We start from the raw sequence: 24,658 nt of genomic DNA, 5'->3' as shown, positions 1-24,658 counted from the left end.
CAGCCAAAAAATTAAATGTAATGTAAAGTTTAACGTTGTAAAATCTGAATGTTACTAATAGTGATGCATTCATGTCGACGCCAACAACTGAGCTGTAAAATGCCACTAGACCAACCTTTGACAGACACCGCCATCTGCTGGATGTCGGGAGTCATTGTTTTGAACTTTAAAAAATATATATATTCCATTATGATTACGTTCCATTACATTGACATTACATTAAACTTGTTTTTATTATTATTATATGGGCTAATTGAAGTCGAGCCTTGAACTGAAAACGATAGTGTGAATAATTAGATACTTATTTTATTGGTTTAGTTTTTACAGTGTATTTAAAATCAACATTATGAACTAGAGACTTTTCAGGAGCAGGCTAACACGAGGGGCGGAGCAGAGAAATCTCAAGCGACCTATTTAAATGTTTTCTTCCTGAACTTGAGTCAGTTTCACTTTCCGTTCTACCTGTTAGCGGACGAGCTGGTGGATGTGGCGAAAAGAGCTAAACAAGTAGTATAGTCTTCACTAAAGTACTCTTCTAACTATTAAGTCGAGTAGAGGAAGTTTCTGTTGGATGCGGACAGGACTTCAACAACACGACCAGAGAAGGTTGGATGTAAACTTGTCTTATAGACAGCTGTATCCTGTCAAAACTTCGATGTTTGCGCGATACAGTTTGTGCTACCTGTCGTTTCAGGTGTAATTATGGCTTCTGAAGTTACACCGACAATAAATTTGAAAGAAGGTGAGCTGCTCAACTTAGTTTCGATTTTATCTAACTTAGTTTCATGTCACATATCCGACTCCGAGCTACTAATGTAGCTAATATATCCTATAATACACACACGAACATACACACTTATGTTCAAATGAAAATAATATGTTACTTTGTATATGTTACATGTTATATGTTACTGCTTAACATTGAATCCTATCATAAGCGTTTCAGCCCTACATTCTCCAAATTGAATGAGTCCAACTGAATACAGTCAAATGTGACTATTTCTTATTTTTCAACTCTTGATGTGTGTATTTGTATGTGTGAGAGAGGGACGGAGTGAAAACTATAGATAATGCAGCACATAATACACAAAACAGTGCCAGCCATCACTAAGGAGAAATGCAGTGTGTTGATAAGTCACGTGAGGATAAGGAACTCTTGCCTTGCTCCCTGTGCAGCGGAGGAACTGGCCCTCTGTCTGAGTGAAGCCCTCAGCAGCGGGGACGGACCGGAGGCAGTCAAGCTGTGCCAGAGACTGTCACAACTCTCTGTTCCAGTGTCTGTCCGCATCAACAGTCAGGCCTACCCTCAGGACTCCATAAGGTGGGGACACAACTGTGTGTAGGCATGTGTCTGTGTGTGATTTACTTATTTTGGCCAAATGTTTCCAAAACAGAAAACAATAAACCTTGCTGCTGACGGGGAGGAATTTCCCTCTTTTGAAGGGGCCGTGTTTATTTTTAGAGCGAGTTAGGTTTAGAATCGGGATTATGTAGCCTAATGGATAAGGGTATGAGAATAAAGTATGGCAAAAAGAAATGAAAGACAAAAGTATGTGCATGCATGTAGGCATGTGTCTCTGTGTGTGGTTACTAGCTAGAAATCTGAAAATAAGTGGAGGTTTGATGCATATTTACTGTATGTGGCTATTATGCAATAAGCAAAAAAAAATAAGACAAGGCTGGTTCCACTGTTTTCTGTTCTATAGGTTGTGGGTTGGAGTGGAGGATGCTCAGTCAGATAACTACATCCCAGTGACTGTTGTGGTCTCTTGTGACATGACAATTGCCCAACTTAAAGAAAAGGTACTGATGTGACAACAGACACTTGCAGCATTTTTTATTACTTTAACATCTTTAATATCTTACCAACCTGTAAAACCTCATCATTGATATAAACTATAAATAAAGAACTGAGCCACGAATTATTCATTCTTTTACCTGTTTATTTTTTGCTGTTTCCTTTGTATTGCTATCAAAGAGTATACTATAGGCCTCTGTTATTGTGTTTTAATTTTTTATTATACATTTTCCTTATTTTTAATATCATTTATAACATGAAATGTAATTTATGCTTTATTTTTTTGTGTGTGGCTTTATTTAAATGCATGTACAATTCAAAGTTAATTCAAGTTACAATCATTTAAAAAAGAAATCTAAACAAATGTGATATTGAAATTCCATTGAATGATCTGTCTATCCCTCATTTTATGTGCACAGATCAACCATGACTTTGGGTTCTCCCCCTCGCTGCAGCGTTGGGTGATTGGGAAACGGTTGGCTCAGGACCAGGAGACGTTGTATAGCCACGGTGTCCGTCAGAACGGAGACAAGGCTTTCCTGTTTATCCTCTCCGCCCATGCTACTCATCTCACACGGCAGCAACACCAGCTGGACCAGGAGCAACAACGCTTAGAGGGTCAGTGACACACACACACACACACACACACACACACACACACAGATAAAGGCTGCAAACAACAGTTACTTTGTTTGTCGGTTCAATAAAAAAGTTCTTTCAATAACAGTACCTATTTAATATCTTTGAGTTTTTGGTATGAATACTATAAAACTACTTATGAATACTTATGAATTAGGCAAAGTCTGATCAAATAATAAGTTGACAAACCAAAGAAACTGTCCGATCGCACGATGCAAACTTGTGTTCTCTGACAGTGTTTGCTATTTGACACATTTGATAAATTAGTTTTATGGAATAATAATCGATTCTTAGGTATCATGGAGATGATGCAACTTTTACCCAGAGGGCTGGGCGGAGGCGGTGGTGAGAAGAACGCTCCTCCCCCAGTGTATCAACATGCTCCTCCTCCTCTTCCTCCTAAACCGGCAACTGCGATTAAACCTGCTGTGCCTCCTAAACCTCAGGTCTGAAAACAAACTCTGCATTTGACAATTATGTCTGCCAGTGTCTTCATAATGCATGTCCAGGGGCTTTGCAAGCATACTGTATATCTGTATTTGTGTGTAGTTGGGCTGGGCCTGTGCTATGTGTACATTCGTAAACAAACCAACGCGTCCAGGCTGTGAGATGTGTGGAGGAGAACGGCCAGAGGATTACAAGGTGCCTAACATCTACCAGCCAGACCAGCAGGAGGTTCTTCGAATTCAGCAGGAACAGCTGGCCATGTTGCAGTACGAACAGGTAACAGTGCTGTTCATAAAAAATCAGGCAACTAGGATCACTAAAATCTTTTCGGTCTGATGCCAAATTTATATCTAAATTTGACCTATTCCTGATCACAGAGACTGATTAAAACATATGGTTGTTGTGTGGGGACTAATCGGCATTAGATCTGCAACACAGTGCAGCTGGCATCTTAGCTGGAGTCATCTTTGCATTTGTACATGCAGTATACACTCAATGGCCACATTACACCTGGTACACCTGTACTATCTATTGCAATTCAATACAACAGCTCTGCCTTACATTCTACCTTTGCAAAGTTTATAATGATCAGTATTTGTTAATATTGTTGGAAATGAGTCAATTCAATAATATGTTTATTATTGAGGTCATAGTTAAAGGTGTTGTTGTACTGGACTACATTATACTGAGAGGTATTTCTAATTTTTTTGTCCTCCCTATTTACATACTGTACATGAGGGGGGCAGAATATTAGAAACACCTCTCAGTATAATGCAGTCCAGTACACCACCACTAACTAATGTGTGAATTAACACCTCCAGGACATTTAAAAAAAACAAAAAACTCTACATTATAGGCATCATAAATGTACTTTATGGCAGAACAGGTGTATTGGATTGTACAAGTGTACCCAAAAAAGTGGCCACTCAGTGAGTGGTGAGGCGGAGGTTTGTTTGCCAGATTTCCAGCTTTCCAACAAGGTTTTACTTTTATGAAAAAAAAATGTCTGTGGTCCACATCAGCCATCAGCTTACTTGTTGCCATTCTGTTTTTGCAGTTTGCACATATTGTGATATCTTGTAGATGAAAATGTGTGCAAAGGTCTTTGTTAGCCACAGAGCTAATTTTTTCATTCATCAAAAACCTGATGCATGTACTAATTTAAAAAACATAAACTTGATCTGTGTAATCTAAGTGCTTTTAATGCTTATCGTGGCTATCCTGTACAGATGTTGAACTGACATTCTTTATTATATGTATGATAAATGCAGAACCAATAGATGACACATATAAACTACACAACCAAATAGATTGAAGTATATCTAAATAAACATAACACCACCACGGAGTAGAGTCCACAAAAACTTTGGTGATGCTCTTGGAAAGTATTTGTTTTCAACAGTCTTCAGCTGTTTCACTTTCCATTTTCTGGAAACACAGGATTATGATGTTTGTAACAAGTCATGGTTATTTGTGATGAATCTCTTTATTGTGATTGCCTCTCTCCGTTGCTGGGTGATGAAGGCTCAGCGGGAGGAACGAGAGAGGAACTACCTGTACTTGTTGGCAACAGAAGACCAGCACCTTATCACCAACACCACAGAGACAGACTGTCCCATCTGCTTCTCTACCCTACAGCCAGAAGAGGGCATCGTGCTCAGAGAGTGTCTACACACCTTCTGCAGGTCTGAAAGCTGCAGTAAATGATTTTGTAGCTTTGTCATACATCGTTTATGTGATACAAGTATTCTGTCTGATTTCTAAAAGTCTACAATGGCCACATAAATGCCATTATCTGCAAAATGTGCCACGTTTAGTATTTAATGCATTTATACATTTGTATTTTTCTTATGTGTGTGTGTGTGTGTGTGTCTGTGTGTGTGTGTGTGTGTGTGTGTGTGTGTGTGTGTGTGCGTGTGTCCTTGATCAGGGAGTGTCTAAAAGGGACAATAGTAAACAGTCATGATGCTGAGGTGTCCTGTCCTGACAAATGTGAGAGCAAGCTGCTGGACCGAGAGATCAAAGCGGTAGGTGTAAGACTGGAGAACAAGAAACTTTTAGAATGGATGGTCAAAAAGCCACAATCTAAAAGTTGATGGGAAATACTAACATACAAAAAGTTATAATAATCCAGACAGTTATGTGTTATGTGTGACTCTGACCAGATTTTAATTTCAGTTGTTTCAGTGGACAATGATCACAGAAAATTGTTACAATTAATATTAGCACATTAGCTTGGTCAGACTAATAAAAAAAACCCAATGGTTTCTTATTCTTCTTCAAACCTGCCTGTAAAATGTAAGAACTTGTAAAATAGTGTTGAATAGAAGTGGCATAAAAGCACGTTAATGTTAATCTTAATTATTTAAAGGTTATATTGATAACATTTTTAAGTAGACAAATATTTAAAAAAACAATACATCCATAGAGCTTTTAGAAAGGTGCAGAATAAAAGTATCACTATTCCTAAAAAAAAAATTATGATTGTGAATTAATCATTTTAAAAATTTTGACGGGTCCAAAATGAATGTTTTGTTTGGGTTCCTGCTTCTAACAAGGCTTGTGAGCCTATAGTATAACGACATTGGTATCACGCGGTATAGTTGCCAATTTTTGTGGAAAAAATGGTCACTGACATTAGCACATATTAGCTGTCTTAGCTTAATAGTCTGAACAACAGTAACCCATAAAATTATAGTTCTGCTAGTTAGATTGTAAAAATTAGAAAAATAACAGCTTCAGTCCCTGATGAGGCTACGTTAGCATTAGTGACGGTTGCGTCCAGTTACCTAACGTTATAGTTCCCTTAAACAATGTAAAGTTAGAAAGAAGATGCGTATCAGAGGAGATTTAGAACTGGGCCAGGGTCCGACATAACCGATGGCTCAGGGCCAGTACAAGGTTATGTAGGGCAAATTGATTATGGTTGACTGCTCCGCTTATGAAAAGACAGTCGCTGTTCTTTAAGAACGGAGTGGACATGACAATGCAAACCTGCTGCTCGCCTATTAATATAATAGGCTCGTTTAAATTATTAATTCTCACAAATCCCTCCTTTTACACCTTTTAAGGTGTAAACACAATCAAAATGGTGCAACTACACACTATAACCCTCTTCCCCGTCTACCTGTACCCCCTGTAACTCTTCTTCCTCATCTGACTCCAAATCTTCACCTAACATTGGCATTTGATGAGGCGAAGGGTCTTTCTCTTTGGTAAGGGCAGTGGTAATGAGACGGTTGATCAATGCACGTAAGCAGGGGATGCAGCAACAGCCACAGCACACTGAAATGGCTGCGAAACAAGCATTGGAAACAATTAGGGACATGAATAGGGCCTTATATTTACCAAAATAATGATCTGCCCAATCACTAAACGGATTGTTGATGCCTGAATTTTCAGCCAACTCTTCAGACAGGGAAGTAAGGTCAGCTAGAGCCTGCTTCCATCAAGGGCAGTATTATTGGGAATGAATGTACATCTGAAGTCCCCAAACATTTGGGGACTTCGCCCTTTTCTGCCAACAGAATATCTAAAGCCATCCTATTCTGCCAGGCCATAAGAGAAGTCGGTCCCAATTGTTCCTCTTAGGCCATAGAGGCCTGGTTGGAGAAAAGGGTGCCATGACCCCTAGGGTCGGCCATGGCAGTTAGGGCTTCTCAACTCTTGGGGTCAGGTTCTGAGTTTTATCTTTTAGAGCCCTTACTCATGTTCAGCCAATTCAGTTCTAACCTCCGCTAATGTGTGTGAGGGTGGTGGAGCTGGTACACAATGTGTCAGGTGGTGCCAAATTGTTCCAGCTTTTTCCTTTTACCTGGACTGCGTGGGAGGTACACTCAACCACTTCATACGGTCCTGTCCACCTGGGATCAGTCCACTTTCTCTTGTGAACTTTCACCCGTACCCAATCCTCTACCCGTACTGCTGGAGTCTCAGTGATGGTTGCTTTGGGTTCAGCCAGCTGTACCTGAACACACAAAACTCAGGTCAAGTTAGTCAATGCAGTCATGTATTCGTCACAGTCAATCTGGGTGGCCCTGGCATTGCCTACCTGTCAGCAACTCATGGGGTGTCAAGTGTGTCTTGGTCCCTGGGGAGGTTCTCATGGACATAAGCGGTAAAGGCAATGCATCCACCCAACTGAGCTTTGTGCCAAAACAGATTTTAGCGATCTTTCTTTTCAGAGTCTGGTTGGCTCTTTCCACCAGCTCCTGTGATGCAGGATGATACACTGTTCCAAATCTATGTGTTATTCCCAGTGGTTTTCCCACCTCCCCCAGCTGTTTATTACTGAAATGTGAGCTGTTATCTGAGCGTACACTGCGTGGAACCCATATCTCGGGATTAACTAATTTTTCAACCATTTTACCACTACATCTGCTGACTCTTTCTTGCATGGTATTGCCTCTACCCACTTGGTGAATCAGTCTACCATCAGCAAGTAACCGTAGCCTTTTGTTCTGTTTTCCACACCCATATTGGTAAAGTCGATCGTGATGTCTTAGAATGGTGCTTCTGGTACTGGAAACCTTCCCATTGGGCATTTGTATGCCTGCTTAGGGTTGTGTCCATTGCAAGTGTAGCAGTCCATCACATAGTTTTCCACAATGACTGTCGTGGGGATGCCACCAGCATCCTTCAATGTTCTTCTGTGTTTTCTTCTTGCTCTCATGAGCTGGTCTGTGTGCTTGTTTGAGTAGTAGCTGACAAAGTTTGGCTGGAGCCACTATTCTTCCTTCATGAGCTCTCCACAGGCCTTCCTTCTTTGTTGCTCCTATACGATGCCATTCACTTTGCTCATATGTTTCTGCTTGTTCTTGCATGTCAATGATGTCTTTCTCTGTTAGTTCTGGTAGTTGTTCAACGGTGACAGACATCTGTCTGGGTGTGTATCCTCCTACCTTCTTGGCCGCAGAGTCGGCAGCATCATTTCCTTCGGCTATGCTGATGTCTAGTTTCTGGTGTCCTTTGTATTTCATCACGGCCACAGCTGCAGGCAGTAGTACTGCTCTTACCAGTTTTTCTAGCTGTGCTTGGTGCTTCACTGGAGTGTTGGCTGTAGTCAGGAAGTTCCTTCTTACCCACTGTGGTCCATCCACATGTACAGCTCCATGTCCATAGGCTGAGTCTGTGTAGATGTTTAGTCTTTTTCCTTCAGACAACTCCAGGGCTCTTGTTAAGGCCACTATTTCAGCCAGCTTTTTGCCTGCAAACTTGCACTTTGTCCCTCTTGACTTTGTACCCTTGTTTCTTTCTCGTAAATCATGGTACATGTGTTCTTGGAGGATGCTTTGGTACATGTGGTGTTGATGCAGACTCAAAAGGCCTCATGTGTCCTTCAAAGTGGCCAGTGATCACTCCCTCTACTGTCTGGAGAGGAGTCTCTACCCATCCATCAGGATCATGGCACCTGGTCCAGAAAAGTTGATTATTCATCTCCCTTCTCTCTTCATCTTGTTCGTCCTCACTATCAGAGTCCTTCCTTATCACATATGCCTTCAGCAGGCCCAAAGTCATAGGCTGGTCTTCCATTATGCTTCTCTATACAGTTCTTCTATTTATTTATTTTACAATTACTTCCAATAGATCATACAACTCAAACCAATGTAGCTTAATACTAAAATTACACACCACACAATCCACAACAGCACTAACACTTTCTGTGTCTTTTCACACCTGTCTACAGTACATGTTCTTCTAATGTCAACACAACGGAATGGGGCTGAGATGCGACCGGCTCGTCACTTACTATGTTAACACAATATCTTCGTAAGACGCAGTTGGCAATCTACCTAGGGGGCATGGCACGTCTCCCCAGTCACTCAAGTCCACGAGAACAACCCAACATTACACTGCTCAATTTCACAAATCCACCAACATTGCGATTCTCAACACTGCATTTTAAAACACACAGCATTTTTCAACACACACAACAATATTTTCGATTAAGATTCACACTATTTCACCATAAAGTCAATTTAAATTTCAAAATGTATTATTTTGTCTTATTATTACTATTCTGTTTAGTTTTACTTGCTTTTTTAGTGATATCACTTCATTCCCAAATGTAATTGTTCACTTTTTCTCAAAAAAACATACTTTAAATTTTTTCTAATGGTTTCACATTTATTCCCCTTTGCCTTCCCCTTAACAGCCAGTCAGTTTGTATGGAGTTCACCCGAGCAAATGACCCAGTCAGTAAGACTCTGTTTGCATTATCACTGCTAGGTTTCCACTGTTTGCTGTCTCACTGAAACACTGTTACCAACTATCTGTAATTGTCTCAACCCGTAAGACTGCTTGCATTAACACCGCTAGGTTTCCACAGACAAACAGTTTCGTTAACACCGCTAGGTTTCCACTGTTTGCTGTCTCAGTGAGACACTGTTACCAACTATCTCCCAAACATTAATGACACATGCACACAATATTATTGTACACACAAATCCCCAGATAAGTCATTAATGTCTCTCACTCACTTTTAGGGACTCTAATTATTAACCCTAATTTTGGTGCTTTGTGATAAAACTCATGGGATTCCAACACTCAGGGACTCTAACCCTGTTTATTAGGGACTCTAAGCCTATTTTTTGGTACTTTTATGTTAGAACTCACAGGACTCCAACCCGACCAAGATGGCGGTGCGTGTACATTGCAAGGCTCAGTGTCTCTACAGTTTTTGCATTTATGTAGTGTTAGCAGATCACTACATACCCAAATCAGAAGCCATGGATGAACAAGAAGGTGCGCCTCCTGTTGAAGGCATGCAACACTGCTATCAGATCAGGTGACGCACAGGCCTACAGCACTTTCAGGGCAAATCTGAAAAGGGGCATCAAAAAGGCCAAGCTCTGCTACGAGCTAAAGTTAGAGGAGCACTTTTCCAACTCCGACCCTTAATGCATGTGGCAGGGCATCCAGGCCATCAGCAACTACAAACCCAGACACTCCACCCCCGTAGCCACAGATGTCCCCTTCCTGAACGACTTATATGCTCGCTTTGAGAGAGACAATAGGGAAACTGCCACCAAGCTCACACCCTCAGCTGACCACCCGACCATCGCACTCACCTCCATAGATGTCTACACTGTACTGAGCCGGATCAATGCACGCAAGGCTGCTGGACCAGACGGCATCCCCGGTCGCGTACTCAAGGCATGTGCAGAGCAGCTCGCTGGGGTCTTTACGAATATTTTCAACCTGTCCCTCACCCAAGCAGCTGTGCCGGCATGCTTTAAATCCACCTCCACTGTGCCAGTGCCGAAACACTCTAGTCCAACGTGCCTGAATGATTACCGCTCTGTAGCACTCACACCCATTGTTATGAAGTGCTTTGAGCAGCTGGTCCTGGCACACCTAAATGACTTCCTCCCATCCACACTGGACCCATACCAGTTTGCCTACCGCAGCAATAGGAGCACAGCGGATGCAGTCTCCATGACACTGCACTCTGTACTCACACACTTGGACAATTAGAACACTGATGCACAAATGCTGTTTGTTGACTTCAGCTCTGCATTCACTGTCATCCCTTCCAAGTTAATCACCAAACTTGGAAACCTGGGCATTAACAGCTCCATTTGCAATTGGATTATGGACTTCCTGACAAACAGACCTCAGCTTGTTAGGTCAGGCCACAACTGCTCCACCACCATCACACTCAACACTGGCGTACCACAGGGCTGTGTGCTGAGCCACTTCCTCTACTCCCTCTTCACACTCGACCGCAAGCCTGTGCATGGATCTAACGCCATCATCAAGTTTGCAGACAATACTACGGTGATTGGTCTCATCAGCAACAATGAAGAGACTGCCTACAGGGAGGAGGTCCAGTACCTGGCCACATGGTGCACAGACAATAACTTGCTCCTTAACACCTCCAAGACAAAGGAGCTCATCGTGGACTTCAGGAAGGAGAGAGGAAGCACACATGACCCCATCCACATTAACGGGATGGCTGTTGAGCGTGTCTCCAGCTTCAAGTTCCTGGGGACCCATATTTCGGAGAACCTGTCCTGGAACACCAACACCTCCTGCCTGGTCAAGAAGGCTCACCAGCACCTCTTCTTCCTGAGGACACTGAAGAAGAACCAACTGTCCTCAGCTATCCTGGTGAACTTCTATCGCTGCACAGTAGAAAGCATCCTAACCAACTGTGTCACGGTCTGGTATGGGAACTGCTTTGCTGCAGAGCACAAGGCACTGGAGCGGGTGGTGAAAACTGCCCAGTGCATCACAGGGACTCCACTTCCAACCATTGAGGACATCCAGAGGAAATGCTGTCTGCGTCGAGCCCGCGGCATTCTTAAGGACTCCTCTCATCCCGCCCAGAGACTGTTTTCTCCCCAGCCTTCCGGCAGGCGCCTCAGATGCCTCCAGACGAGGACCAGTAGACTGAGAAACAGCTTTTTTCCCAGAGCTGTCTTCCTACTGAACTCTGCCCCCCGCTGATTCTACTGTCCCCTCATATACCTTAACTTAAATGCTGCTATATTGATATTGTTTTTGCTACATGTACCACATGTTCATTTGCACTACCGGAGTATTTATTTATACATAGACTGCATCATTTGTACTCCTATACTGCATCATTTGCACTCCAGTACTATGTATTGAATACTGCAATAACTCATCTACTGCACTGTTAACTATTTCTATAAATTGCACTACGTTATATTCATTGCACTACTGCTCTGCCCAGTCCAATTCATTATTGTACATATCCATCAGTATACTTGTGTTTATAGTAATGCCATCTGTATATAATGTCCATAGTACCACTTGTAAAATATTTTTATAATACTGCTCTATCCTGCATTTATGCACACACTTTATATGCTGCACTTGCTTATTGCACTTCTGGTTAGACCTAAACTGCATTTTGTTGCCTTATACTTGTACATGTGTAATGACAATAAAGTTGGCGTAAATTTTTCTCCTTTTCTTCCTCAGCAAATCACGTTGGGGTCACCAAATTTGTTCGTTTATTTGTGGAAGAACAGTCCAGAGAAAGTCTATTTCTCAATTCTTCGTTTACTAAAGCATTGGAGGATCAAAAGCATCTTGTACAAAGATCTTCTCTATTCAGTTAACCACAGTCAGCAAGCTGTTAGTCTGTAGCCAACATCCTAGAAAAGAGTGCTCTTCTTAACATTACACAGGGTTTTATAATAGAAATGTGCAGTTACCTGACTGGTTGTAAAAAGAAGGGGGGAGCCATATTGACTTGGATATCCCTTGTTGGTGCACAGGCTGATCCCAGCCTCTTGGCACACGATTCCACCCATCTTGAGGTGACAGGGGGAGGAACCCTACACTTCCTGTTAGTGAGTTGTTTACTGACCCTGCGTCGCTCCCCATAACTACTACATCTCCTTGTGGTCATAAGTACATAATGTCCTCAGTACATGATGCTCTTTCTGATATTCCTGTTTCTTTGTATATGTGTCAAAGAATTTGACCAGCTGTTGCAAGACCAAAGAATTTGACCAGTGACCATTTGACTTAAAGCAAAGAATTTGACCTTAAAGTGTTAAGCTTCAAGGCCTGCTTGTGTGTATGTGCATACAAAAGTTTCAACATGGTATTAATATAATAGGCAAGCAACCTTCGTTTAAATTATTAATTCTCACAGATCCCAATATATTACCAATGTCGAAGGTAAATTAAAGTTCCAAACTACTGTAAATCTGCTCATTATAGTGTTATCAATAGCACCTTTAAGAAAAATCTATTCGAGTAAAATTTCACCTCACAACATCTGCAGTGAATGGAAAGTCAGTCACTGGAGGTGGGGATGAACTTGTAGTAATATTAGGCTGTAGGCATTTACTCAAATTTTAAAGTTATTTTTCAGAACTCCTCCTGGGTGAAAAAACCCTGGAGCAGGTAATAAGTTCTTTATATCTTTTATGTACACTCTTACTCTTTCTCTGTTTCTGTTACCTTTGTATGATCCTGGATACAGCTGCTCACAGAAGAGGAGCACCAGCGGTTTCTGGAGTTGCGTCTGAGCATCGCAGAAAGCCGCTCAGAGCACAGCTTCCACTGTCAGACTCCCAACTGTCGAGGGTGGTGCATCTACGAGGATGAAGTCAATGAGTTCCACTGTGAACTCTGCGATGAAAACAACTGCATTCTCTGCAGGGTAGTTTTCTGACATTCACTGTACTAACTGACCAAGATTTTCTTACAGTGTGGTAAAAATAGAAGCACCAAACATAAAGGAAGTTGTGTGTGTTTGCAGGCGATCCATAGTGGTAAGAATTGTAAGGACTACCAGGATGACCTGCGCATCCGAGCAGAGAACGATCAGGCGGCTCAGCAAACTAAGCAGATGCTAGAGGTAGGTCAAACTGTGTCAATCTGTGTGATAACTTGGCACAGGAGTGCAGCTGCAGTCTGTTGCACATCTGATGTTGTTTAACAATAAACAGTTGTGTGCTCCTTGGTGCTTGCGGATCAGTGTGGATCAAGAAACACATTTGTAACAGTAACAACCCTGTTACAAATAAACAAAAGAACACATCACTTGCTGTGCAGCACTGCAATTTTGCACCAGTGCACTACCCAATATGCCATAAACCAGTACAGGAAATTCGGAAGGGTCTTAAATGTAGCTAAGGGCTTCGTTACATCCTGTAGGAGTCAACTAAAACACTGGTAAAAATGAAAAGTTAATATTTTGCTATTAAAAACAATCATATAGTGCATTAAATAATTTAATCTTGTCTAATGGTGTAATCATAATCATTGTCTATAGTGAAGGCTTACTCTCTGTACTTATTCTATAATGAGTCGACTTCCAATCCTGCCCAATTAATGTTTACAAAATTTGTTTTCTAAGTTCCGGTACTGACCCTGGCTTAATTAGTTGTATAATCTAAATTTTAATATTCATTTTAATATGTTTGCAGCTCCAAAAACATCTTAGGCTCTGTGTTCTTAACTCAGACTGATTACTTTAGTTTGGTCCATGCGTTCCCAGGGCCGCCTTATTTCAAAGGAAAGTGGCCAGGGGGTTGTCCCATGATCTAAGATCATATTATTTTTGAGTTAGGTGGATGACTGGTATTATGTAACTGTTTAATGTTGCTGTTTTGTGTACTTTTAAAATCACCATCAAGCTTTTTGAATTGTATTTCTGTGCATTTCTCCCTATGGTTACTTTACATTTTACATGATTTCACTGTATTTCAATATAGAGCCTGCTACAGAATGGGGAGGCCATGAAATGTCCGCGGTGCGACATCATTGTCCAGAAAAAAGATGGCTGTGATTGGATCTGCTGTTTGATGTGCAAGACAGAAATCTGCTGGGTTACCAAACAAGCTCGTTGGGGACCAAATGTAAAAACATTCACTTTCATGTGAAAAATAAATAGAAAAACTATTTTTCACAGTGTTGTTTCAGTATTCGGGAAAGTTAGCGCATGTTTGAGCTGTGCTTATAACTTTTTCTTTTGTCGTATTTTACAGGGCAATGGTGACACATCTGGTGGCTGTAAATGCCGAGTCAATAATCAGTCTTGCCATCCCAACTGCCAAAATTGCCACTGAGGCAAGCACACTAATGACAACAGACGCAGCTGCAAGTGCATGCACTGTCTGAAGAAACGCAGACCTCAGCCGATGCTCATGCTGCTAGCTTAATGCTGGCTATATTAATGTGTTCTTTTGATTTATTTTACTTACTTTTAGCCTTGTTTTCAATGATGTAGTTGTCACACACCTTTCTTCAATAGTACAGTAACCACAAATATATAATGCTATACACAAGCTATACAAACTGCCAGCTATAATCTTCTACATCTCCCCAGCTGAGGATAATAACTGTTAGTGTGAGAAAATAAGCTTTACTGGGATTTTCTGCTATAATACTTGTTTTGTGATGAATTAATGCTTAGTAAATGGTTTGACCTCAGGCTACTACTTTCATCATAATTCAGTTTGATGAGCCAGCAATTATAATTGTGTCTCAGCTCTCAGCTCAAACTTTGATCGGACAAACACACCAAAATAGAACTTTTAAAAAATATTTCTAGACAAAAATGCAAGAAAATGCTGATACTCAAATACAGAAAATAAAAATGTCACTCAACAGCTAACAATTACATGAATAAGGAATTGTTTTCCCCCTGTGTGAAGTATGACTACAACTAATTAACTACAACTATTAATTAATTGTTTATTTTTCCAACTCATCATTTAGTCTATAAAACACCAGAACTGTAGACAAATAAGTTACAATTACTGAAGCCCAAAGTGATATCTTCCTAACTAAACTGATCAGAAGATTTTTTTATGTCGTAACCCCTATACGTTATGACATCATATGTATATAAGCCGTTTTTGCTCGATAAGTGACCAAAATTATTCATTTGTTATCAGAATTATGATAGTAATAGATTTTCTTCCAGTCGACTAATCATACTGTGGTGAAGGATGTTGTTTTAAGTGTTTACATTGAATGAATGTGTTGATAATGCAAAACAAGCTGCTCTAATGCACTTAACTTTGAAGTATCAGGTTGAAACATGGCATGGTGGACAAATAATGATGCTGTATTTTTGTTAGGGATTCAGGATTTTATCTGTACTTCTTAAGAGCTATAGTAACCAATGTACTATTACATAAACATATTTTGTGTATGTCTTGTATCTATGAAGTGGTTTCACTTGCATGTTAAGTGACACGCGTTAACTCCAATAAACTGGAACCACAAGCATAGCATGCTAGCATTGTTGTAACACAAAAAAATGTTAACATTAAGCTCATACAGCTGAAGCTGGTAAGATAAGCCTGACATAGTATAGTTTAAGCTGAATAAAGTTTAGCCAATGTAGTGATGAGCCTTACTGTACAAGCTGAGTCGGAGATGTCCTAAAATGGCCAATTTACCATTAGGAAGCACTGTTTTTGATGAAATGTAAAATTCATATTATAATTCAAGAGTCATTTCTTGTTACATGACTTTAATCAGATTAACTCCTTGTGTGATTAATTTAAAGGTTCAGGTGGATCTTCCTCAGATCTGAAAAATGCCCTTGCTGTATTAAAATGGTATTTAGTTGTAAGTTCTACAGTGCAAATCTTAATACCTAATACTTGCTGTCACAATGTACATGTTATCAGATACATATGAATTAGTTTACCTGTAACTCCAAACAAATACACTGAACATTTTCACTCTAGTTTATTAGCATTCTCTTGTACATCTTTACATTAGTATGACAGATTCATTATAACAAAATAAACATAAAAGGCAGATAAATCATTTAGTGCAATGAAAATAAATGAAAACCACTGAGTGCAGATACATGGTGCGTTACAACACTGCTGAACAACTATACTCTCAGGCACCTCAGGGACATGTTCCAGGATACCTTCATTTTGAACCATTTGTAGATCCTTCACCAGCTGAATTAGTGGTTCACTACAAACTTTAATATAGGAATGGGATGCCCAAGTGTTCAGTTCCTAATATAGCAAAAACAATTTCTCTCAACATGTCACTCCAATGACTTCAACTGAAGTGAGAAGTTTTTAGTTAACTGGTTGTTGTGCCATACAATGTAGGTGAACTAGAACTCAGTCAATAATTCTGAAGATTTGTGTTGAGCAAAATACATTATAAATATTAGACAACCCAAATTCACTACCTTAGAATGAAGTGCTCTGACAAGCTACTTTCTATGTATTTTGACTTGGCCATTCAGGTGAGTGTCATACCACTGAAACCTAAGCAATCCCCTATTACTTTTAAATATGTGAATGAATGAAAATGACTGGAACATTGGAATGAGCTGGACTGCCTCTGAAATGTAAATGCTACACTCAAAGCAATTCAACTTACTAACATACATGTGTTTAAATAAAGCTAAATTCATGTTTAAAACAAACTTATTGGATAGCATTCATTTGAAGGCTCAGGCGCTTTTTCTGACCGGAGCACCATTACAGTAGGAGTAAACAAAGTGCCTATCAAACTAATTTTAAAGTGATTTTGCAAAACGAATGCAATCAGTGCAAACTGGGTCCTCCACTGTGCCAACACAAGGACTACCGTATCCACTTCATTTTACTTGCTATTTATCCCAGCGTTGATATTTTCTGTTACCAGGCATTGAGTGAGCGAATGTGTTGCTGAACTATAAAGGAGAGATTTAATCATCTACTATCTAGGAAAAGTGATGCAGAAAACATACCCTAGACATTTCGGGCCATAAAACACAGACACATTTTTAAGGTTTTGCAACCAAATAAATGGGTGAATATGTAATTGGAAAGCTCTAGTAAAATAATTTTGATATGGTTCATTTTTTTTACTTCCTGGACTGTGAAAGCTATACTCGATTTTGGGACCTAATCCTCAGATTTAAATTTTGAGATACAAAACATTCCGTACATACAAGCAGGCTACAATACATTTACTTTGATGACACCAATAACATTTTGTATAAACTTCTTACATATAAGTTTAGCTGACCCAACCATGTGCCAGAATTAAAATGTGTGGTGAAGGGTGTCAACTGTTGACATGTTTTAAAGATACTCGGTCCCAGAAAGGAAGATTGACTAAAAAGGCATATTCAAACAACTTAAAAAGGGACAAAATTACCTAAAAACATAATAAAATGGTGACCTTAAAAAGTGCCTGTGCATCATGACCATATCTTCACACAGCTGCTTACATACCTATAAATTAAAAAAACAAAACAGTAAATTATACAGAGAGGATTCTAACAATCCTCTATTTGGTCTCAGTCCAGGTATCAAATAGATAACAAATGGGTTGCGACCATACACGCACACACACTCATACATTCACTCCAGCTCTCTTAATTGGCAGCAGTTTCAATTTTAGTGAGTCCACCAAGCATAAATCTCTTATGTGAGCATAACTCAATATCAGATTATCCTAATACCAAATATAAATAAACTTTAATAATGACACTATCAGTAATAGTTCTTAGAAATACAGTCCCTCCATTATAACAGGATGGATTCTTCATTTCAGAACACCAGCAGTTGTTGCTGTTACACTGGTGCATGCTCTTAAGGAGTCATTAAAAAGGACCCTCAGCTTAGAAGCCCTACATAGGATGTTTAGACACATCCTAGAAGGCGAAAGAGGAGCGTTAACTGGTTCAGTTTAGAAAGTACACTCCAGACAGTGTTAACGACTGCAGGGTTTGTGGTTTAGTTTAAGTGTTCTTGGAAACAGACCCACAGCTAGATTCAGTCAAGGACAGATAGGTAGGAACCTATGGGTAAAAGAGGAGCAGTTCAAGGAAACAAGTCCAGTTTGGGGGCCCACTCCAGGGCAGTGTTGACCACAGCGAGAGCTGCTGCTCCTAAAGCCACCGTCAGACCCATGACAGCCAGTCGAACAAACCGTCGTGTTGCTGAAGGTTGGGCCACTACCGAGTTTGCTGCTGAGCTCTCAAGTGCAGCCTGTTTCTGTCTGCGTCGGCGACGGAGAACAGAGTCTGGTCGTTGTTGAGTGGACGCAAGGTCAAAGTCCTTAAAGGTAGAGCTTGCCATGCTTAGGAGGAAAAGAGACAGTGAAATATGAATATTACTATATATAACAATAGTCAAAGTGCAATCGTAGAAGCAGAGAAATAAAAGATTCCTACCACTACGACAGTATCTGTAAAGGTAAGGTGGTAAGTACCTTTCATGTGAGGCAGCCTCTCTAGCCAGTTCAGAGGGAGGGAACTGGACAAAGAGGTCTCCTGCACGGCTGATGAGTGTCTCATATGGCAGATCCTGGGGAATCTGAGACAGCAGGTGATGAACCATGGCCATATCGCATTCACACTCCAACACCTCTTCCTCTCTGTACAGTACGATCTGCAACACAAGTACCAATGACACATACAGGCACATTAATAACTACACATTGATAACTGAACACGCTATTACCCATAAGAGTGACATGACTGAATAGGTTAGCCCAACTTGATTCGTTGTCATGGTTTAATACAGCTGCAGTGACTCAATTGTATGGGGATGGACCACTCAATCATCCATGGATATAAATAGATCAATAAATGTTCAACTGCTCAATCAACAACAACAAAAACAGAACACCTTATATCTGCCTTTACCTTTCTAAATATAGGAGGGGTTATGGTGTCATCACATTCTAGCATCCTACACTGTCTTGACACAATGGGGTATAACAACAACAACAACATAGCTGCAAGCAGCAATAATCTGGGTCCAAGCAGGTTGCGAGCATTTGGATGCTTGTTTCTTATTTAGTTGACAGCAAAACTCTTGATTTCTTTAAAATAATTTATTGTGGTCATCACTATTGTTGAGGTAAATAAATCTACTTTAAGAAACATTTGATGTAGCTTATGACCTTCAGTGAAGACATGTGTCACATGACTACATTTGTTGCTATTTTAATAAAAATTGATTAGCTTGATTGCTAGTTGTAGATGATCCTGACTAAGTTTTAGGACAACTGGCCCAGTGGTTTCTGATGAGATGTTGAAAATAGGATTTTGAGATAATTTTTTAGAGCAGAAGACCAGATGTAGATGACATGAGAGATTAAAATGATTAAAGAATTTTGACTCTAGGCCAAGCCGTTTTCGAGATAACTTGATTATTACAGCTCCACCTTGAGGTCAGTGAGTGTCATTTTATGTGCCTGAGTAGCAGGTGGAATTTGCAACCCACCTGCCAATTTTGGTGTTTCTGCACCAACACTTTTAGCGGTGGAAAATAATAATAATGATACTAATACTAATACTAATAAGAAGAAGAATGAGAACAAAAACAACAGAATTCCAGCAGGGGAGCTTCACTACTTGGACCCCTAAATACACAGTATACACTTAAGCTGTCACAAAGCCTCTTGCACGAGAGAAAATATTATGTGTGGTATGCAAAGCATCACGTAAAAAGGACACCTCTTCAAATGATAACTGTTGGCCTATGACTCACACATCAAATATGTAGCTCATATAAATGCCGTTGCCTATAATTGATTCAGCAGAGTTAGTACTTACTCGTGTACTGTAAATAAAAGATAAGTTTCTAAGTCAGTCCCTCTGAAGTGCAAAAAACTAGCAGAGATGATTATAGGAAACTCACCACAGCAGCAAAGTAGATGGGCATCAATGGATGGCAGGCCAGGAAGAAGTCATACAACCGGACAACATGGCGGAAGTCTGAAAGGACGTGGCCAAACCAGGTGATCAGCCAACTGAGAGCGAAGACTGTACCCACTTCAGCCCTAATAATCAATCAATACATGACAAAGATCAACTTACATCAGCACACAAAACTGTAATGTGTTATGCTCCACTTCAGGGACAATGTATAGTACTCAAGACCAGGAATGATTAAAAATGGGAGTTATGCTATGGGATCTGGAACTGAAAGATATAGAAGACAACAGTCATGTTAGCCCTCCAAACAAAGGACTTGTGTTGTTAAGTCTTTACAGACGTAACTCAAGCAGTCATAATAGGATCAGTATGCTGTAACCCTTCACTTAAAACATTGCCAACAGCTTTTGATTTCAGCATTCTGAGTTTAACATTAATCTTAATTGTTTTAAATTCGAAGATATTGCTATAGGTGTGTCACAAAGTTGGAGGATACAACCAATAACCAAATTAACATATTATTATTATGGAATTCTCTTATATAGGAATCATTGCTGACGGGCTCTTTGCTGAAGATAGAGTTGTGTCTGTCTGCCGAGAAACCCTACTGGTTAATGCATCCCTTATTTTTGATATTACATGTTGGATGTCTCAACATTTCAAATTTCTTAGAAACTTTTTCTCATTTAGCACGTGGCTTGAAAAGTCAAAGCTCATAATGATAATGATGCTTGCAGAATGGCAACAGTTCACATTAACTACCACCGTAGATACTGTAACCCTCCTGCTACCCTCTTCACAGGGATGGCAGGATTCATACAGAACAATACTGCTTCAGATAGAAACAAACTAAATACGGTTTTTCAACAAAATGTATTAATTAAGGTGAGCTGACACCGGGGGAAACAATTTGTAGAGTAGGTATGAACGGTATTACATTTCATAACCATAAGAAAAGCTGTGTTGGATATGAAGCCTTTTAATATTCTTAACATCCCGCATTTATTATAGCTGCCTTAACTTGCAAATGATGTTCATACTGCATATAAACAAAGGATGGATTTCTCATTTAGCATTTTTTCAAGTTTCATGACTTATAGGTAACCTCTAATAAAAGATAGAAAATAACTTGATTTGGCCTGTTATCACTAAAACAGCAGAGAGTCTTACTGTTGCATGAAGTCATGCACATCAGGGTTGACCCTCTCAATGATGGGCATCAAATAGTTAAGAATGTGTTTTGTGTTGTCCATGGTAGGATCCATGAAGTCCCTGAAAAAGAGGACAGAGAGCATTTTAGAGTGCACAATAGACCATTGTTGAAGGAGATGAAGGAGGGAGGCAGGGAGGAAAGAGATATTTTTTATTCTGACATGTGGACACATAAAGAAAAACTGAGAAACTAGGTAAAGCTGCAGCAGATTAATTTATATATACACAGTATATGGTAAGTACCTGAGGTGATGCGTGGAAAGCTTTTCCACAAGAGCAGTTGCAAGGCGCACTTCCAGGACCAATAAGAAGGTGACAACAATGTCATGGTATCCTTGGTAGTAGTGCAGCTGGGGGTTACGTTTCAGAACTAGGAGGATGATGTCAATTAGCTCTTCCTGGAGACCCTCCCTCTGCTCATCTGGCATACCTGTACAAGTCCACCAAAAATAAAATACAGTTGTTAGCTTATATAGGCTTTGGGTATGCCACCACATCAATGACCCCATTACTATGAAATGTCAGATATGCAGCAATACCAATTTTTCATAACCAAGTCAGTTGTAATTTGTTCATGCTGACTTATACTGGCGTATGACTAACCAATGTAGAGACAGTGCTTGTTGCATTATACTCCTCAGTCAAAATGAAGATGATCCAAGTAATTAAGGAGCATGAATGGAAACATTCAGTGCTGGTTCACCTACAAGTCAATCCTGCCAGAAAGAATTAATGGAAATAAATAAATAAATAATGTAATTATTAATAATGTCAGGATAAAACCTAATTGGCACAAATTCTGCTGTGCTCTGAGTAATACATTAATATATTTTAAGGACACTTCTTGAAAAATACAGTACAGTATTACTGCTGAGGGTTGTTTTCCTCCAAAAGTAACAATATTAAAATTTTACAGTTTTATTTTGAAGGCAGAACTCTTTTACTTCCAGCTGATCACTGAAAGACTCACAGTTTGGCACAGATCAAACTTCACTGAGATCAGAGTGTGCAGAGGCTGAGATCACCAGAGTACAGGCATTTTTCCTCCCACCAGAAAAGCATTTTGGGTGCAGCTCCTTCAAGTATAGTGGTAAATCAATAGATCTTGATTTCACAATCTGAGTATTTATACAGAGTAGACAATATAGCTGCACCGCTAAAGAACTCTTCTGGAATTTTGTCTGTGTGCCAAGTTGACTACCAGCAAAAGTAACACTATTGATCTGTAGGATAATAAGTGTAGATTTTCTAAAGTGAATGACATTTAGTCATTTGCAGAGGCAAAAGTATGGCTTTATAAAAGAGCTGAAATTACTATATTTACACAAAGTGTAATTTGGCATTTTAATTGAATTCAATGTAACAACACTAATTATCAACACATTTCAAATGAAAACTAACCCCCCTACCCCTGAGCAAATATGTTGTTTTCTTTTTAGTGTAGAAAATCCTTTGATTTACAAATTATAAGTGGCAATACAGTATATTTAAACACATTAATTTGTCAGTCAAAATCTCTAGATTTGATGCTCAGGACTGGTGCACAACAGCTTGGTTGTGTGTGTGTTCATCTGTGGGTGTATCAGTGTTTCTGTAGGAATATACACACAGCAGGGCTTCATGAAATAGTTATCTGAACAAATATGGGCTCTACTCACCAGGTGGGAACCTCCGCAGTGAGCGCTGGACATCCAGCAAGACCTGGTTGTAGTCCTTGTTATTCTCCCGCTCTACTTTTTCTGGACAAGACATGTGACCATCAACATTACCATACACTAGTCAAATACTGTATGTGGGAGAGCTTGCACCTGTTAAGACTGTGTTTGTCATGCATAGTGGGAAAGGGAAGTTATGTGCGATGGCTTTTAGATATGTAGCCTACATTGCTCTGTTTGTGCATATGCAGCTAACAAGATACCTGGCTCTTGATCCAAGACGTGAGGGGGGACGTTGAGAAGCCGAGGCCAGACTTGACAGCGTATATCATCAGTCAGCAGTCCTCCTTCACTGATAGCCATCCTCCTCAAAGCTGCCACATCCACTGGACTCACACTAAGGGCCTGTGTGATGTCCGCAATTTTCCTCTTCCGTCTGGTGTCCCAGTCTGAGAAACAGAAAACGCCGTGTTTAACTATGCTAGCTAGTTAGCCTGTGTTTACTTTTATCTTGCAACAGATAGCGTTAATTTTACAAGCAGCTACCCTAAGTTAACACATTTGCGAAGGTTATGGTAGGCATAGTTAGCACGCTCCAGCAACAAACACAAGCGATCGCGTCTTTGGCATTAAAAGGAAACTGTTTTTGCTGCTGAAATGCCCAAACATATGATTGCCCAGAATGAAGACAGCTAACGTTAATTTAAGGACATGCCACACTTTGTTACCGTTACCTTGTTTCCCATTCACAGGTGACGAAGCACCAACACTTCTTGAGTTCTTCATTTTTTCTCAACTTCTCGATGTGTCCTTGCTAGATTATATTATTTGCCATCCTCCTTTGTTTGGCATTCCCGATGTAGCCCGATTTTCGTGGGTGCCAACTGGAAGCTAGCGGTCTAATTAGCAAGGTTAGCCTCATACAAACACGGGCCGATAGTTAGCTAGCTATTCAGTGTTAGCTAACTTAGTTATCAAGCTAACACTACGCTGCCCTGCTTCCGAAACTGCTTTTTTCGGCAACACATCCATTATTATTCAGACCACTGACAAACTGGTTAACAATAAGGAAACACCGCTTAATACGGTCACACCGGTGACACGGCTACATGTTTACATTGACGGAAGCGACCAATAGGATACATCAGCTTTAGCTAGCCTGCCTGCACAGACAGAATGATGACGTAGGGTCAAGATGATGGGCGGTGAAGAAGAGGAGGAGGAGGAGGAGGAGGAGGAGTGATCTCGGCTGTGTTGATCAAATAGCCTAATAATAATGATGATAATAATAGTAATAATAATAATGCTTTATGTCTTTGATTTGTAAATTGATAGTTTGATAGTTGCTTGATCGATCGATCGATTTGGTGGATAGATGTATTTCTTATGCTCCAGTGGTGGAATGTAACTAAGTAGCCTACATTTACTCGTTTACATTTACCTTAATTGAGTATTTGCATTTTCTTCTACTTAATTGGACAACTTCCACTCTGCTACATTCAAGAGGGAAATATTGTACTTTTTACTTTAGATTTGCTGTATTTGACAGCTATAGTTAATGCTGAATTAGTTAACACGGCAATGCATCAGTATAATACTCATAATTCAACATTATGTATAATGACAGGAGCCATTGTGCTGCATACTTTAATACTATTAAGTACGTTTTGCTGATAATACTGGATTATCGAATAATTTGAATGCCGGTATTTTATTTGTAATGGAGTATTTTACCACGGTGTAAGTAAAATATCTGAATAGGCTACTTCTTCCACC

At 40.0% G+C, this 24,658-nt stretch overlaps 2 protein-coding genes across 3 annotated transcripts; one reads left to right on the top strand and one right to left on the bottom strand.

The window, feature by feature from the left end:
* Nucleotides 1-441: 441 nt before the first annotated feature.
* rbck1 (RanBP-type and C3HC4-type zinc finger containing 1) lies at nucleotides 442-15,612 on the top strand. 2 transcript variants are annotated; one of them, XM_044210964.1, is made up of 13 exons: nucleotides 446-606; nucleotides 695-742; nucleotides 1,177-1,321; nucleotides 1,707-1,803; nucleotides 2,218-2,416; nucleotides 2,732-2,883; nucleotides 2,987-3,160; nucleotides 4,409-4,569; nucleotides 4,815-4,911; nucleotides 12,852-13,031; nucleotides 13,131-13,229; nucleotides 14,089-14,232; nucleotides 14,362-15,612. In XM_044210964.1, the coding sequence occupies exons 2-13, from the start codon at nucleotides 703-705 to the stop codon at nucleotides 14,440-14,442; spliced, it is 1,569 nt and encodes a 522-aa protein (XP_044066899.1). In that variant the 5' UTR covers nucleotides 446-606; nucleotides 695-702; the 3' UTR covers nucleotides 14,443-15,612. The 2 variants fall into 2 exon arrangements, with proteins under 2 accessions (XP_044066907.1, XP_044066899.1); XM_044210972.1 differs by having other exon boundaries at nucleotides 442-742; nucleotides 2,254-2,416.
* Nucleotides 15,613-16,063: 451 nt separating this feature from the next.
* tbc1d20 (TBC1 domain family, member 20) lies at nucleotides 16,064-24,099 on the bottom strand. Its single transcript, XM_044210983.1, has 8 exons — nucleotides 23,617-24,099; nucleotides 23,146-23,331; nucleotides 22,886-22,966; nucleotides 21,471-21,657; nucleotides 21,186-21,287; nucleotides 19,999-20,140; nucleotides 18,563-18,741; nucleotides 16,064-18,430 (listed from the first exon to the last, which is right to left on the bottom strand). Exons 1-8 carry the CDS (start codon nucleotides 23,666-23,668, stop codon nucleotides 18,172-18,174), a joined length of 1,188 nt encoding a protein of 395 aa, XP_044066918.1. The 5' UTR covers nucleotides 23,669-24,099; the 3' UTR covers nucleotides 16,064-18,171.
* Nucleotides 24,100-24,658: the final 559 nt, after the last annotated feature.

This window comes from Siniperca chuatsi, linkage group LG2 (assembly GCF_020085105.1).
Source record: "Siniperca chuatsi isolate FFG_IHB_CAS linkage group LG2, ASM2008510v1, whole genome shotgun sequence".
Classification (NCBI taxonomy): domain Eukaryota; kingdom Metazoa; phylum Chordata; class Actinopteri; order Centrarchiformes; family Sinipercidae; genus Siniperca; species Siniperca chuatsi.
Note: the sequence above shows the minus strand (reverse complement) of the source record. Positions and strands in the feature narration are given on the sequence as shown.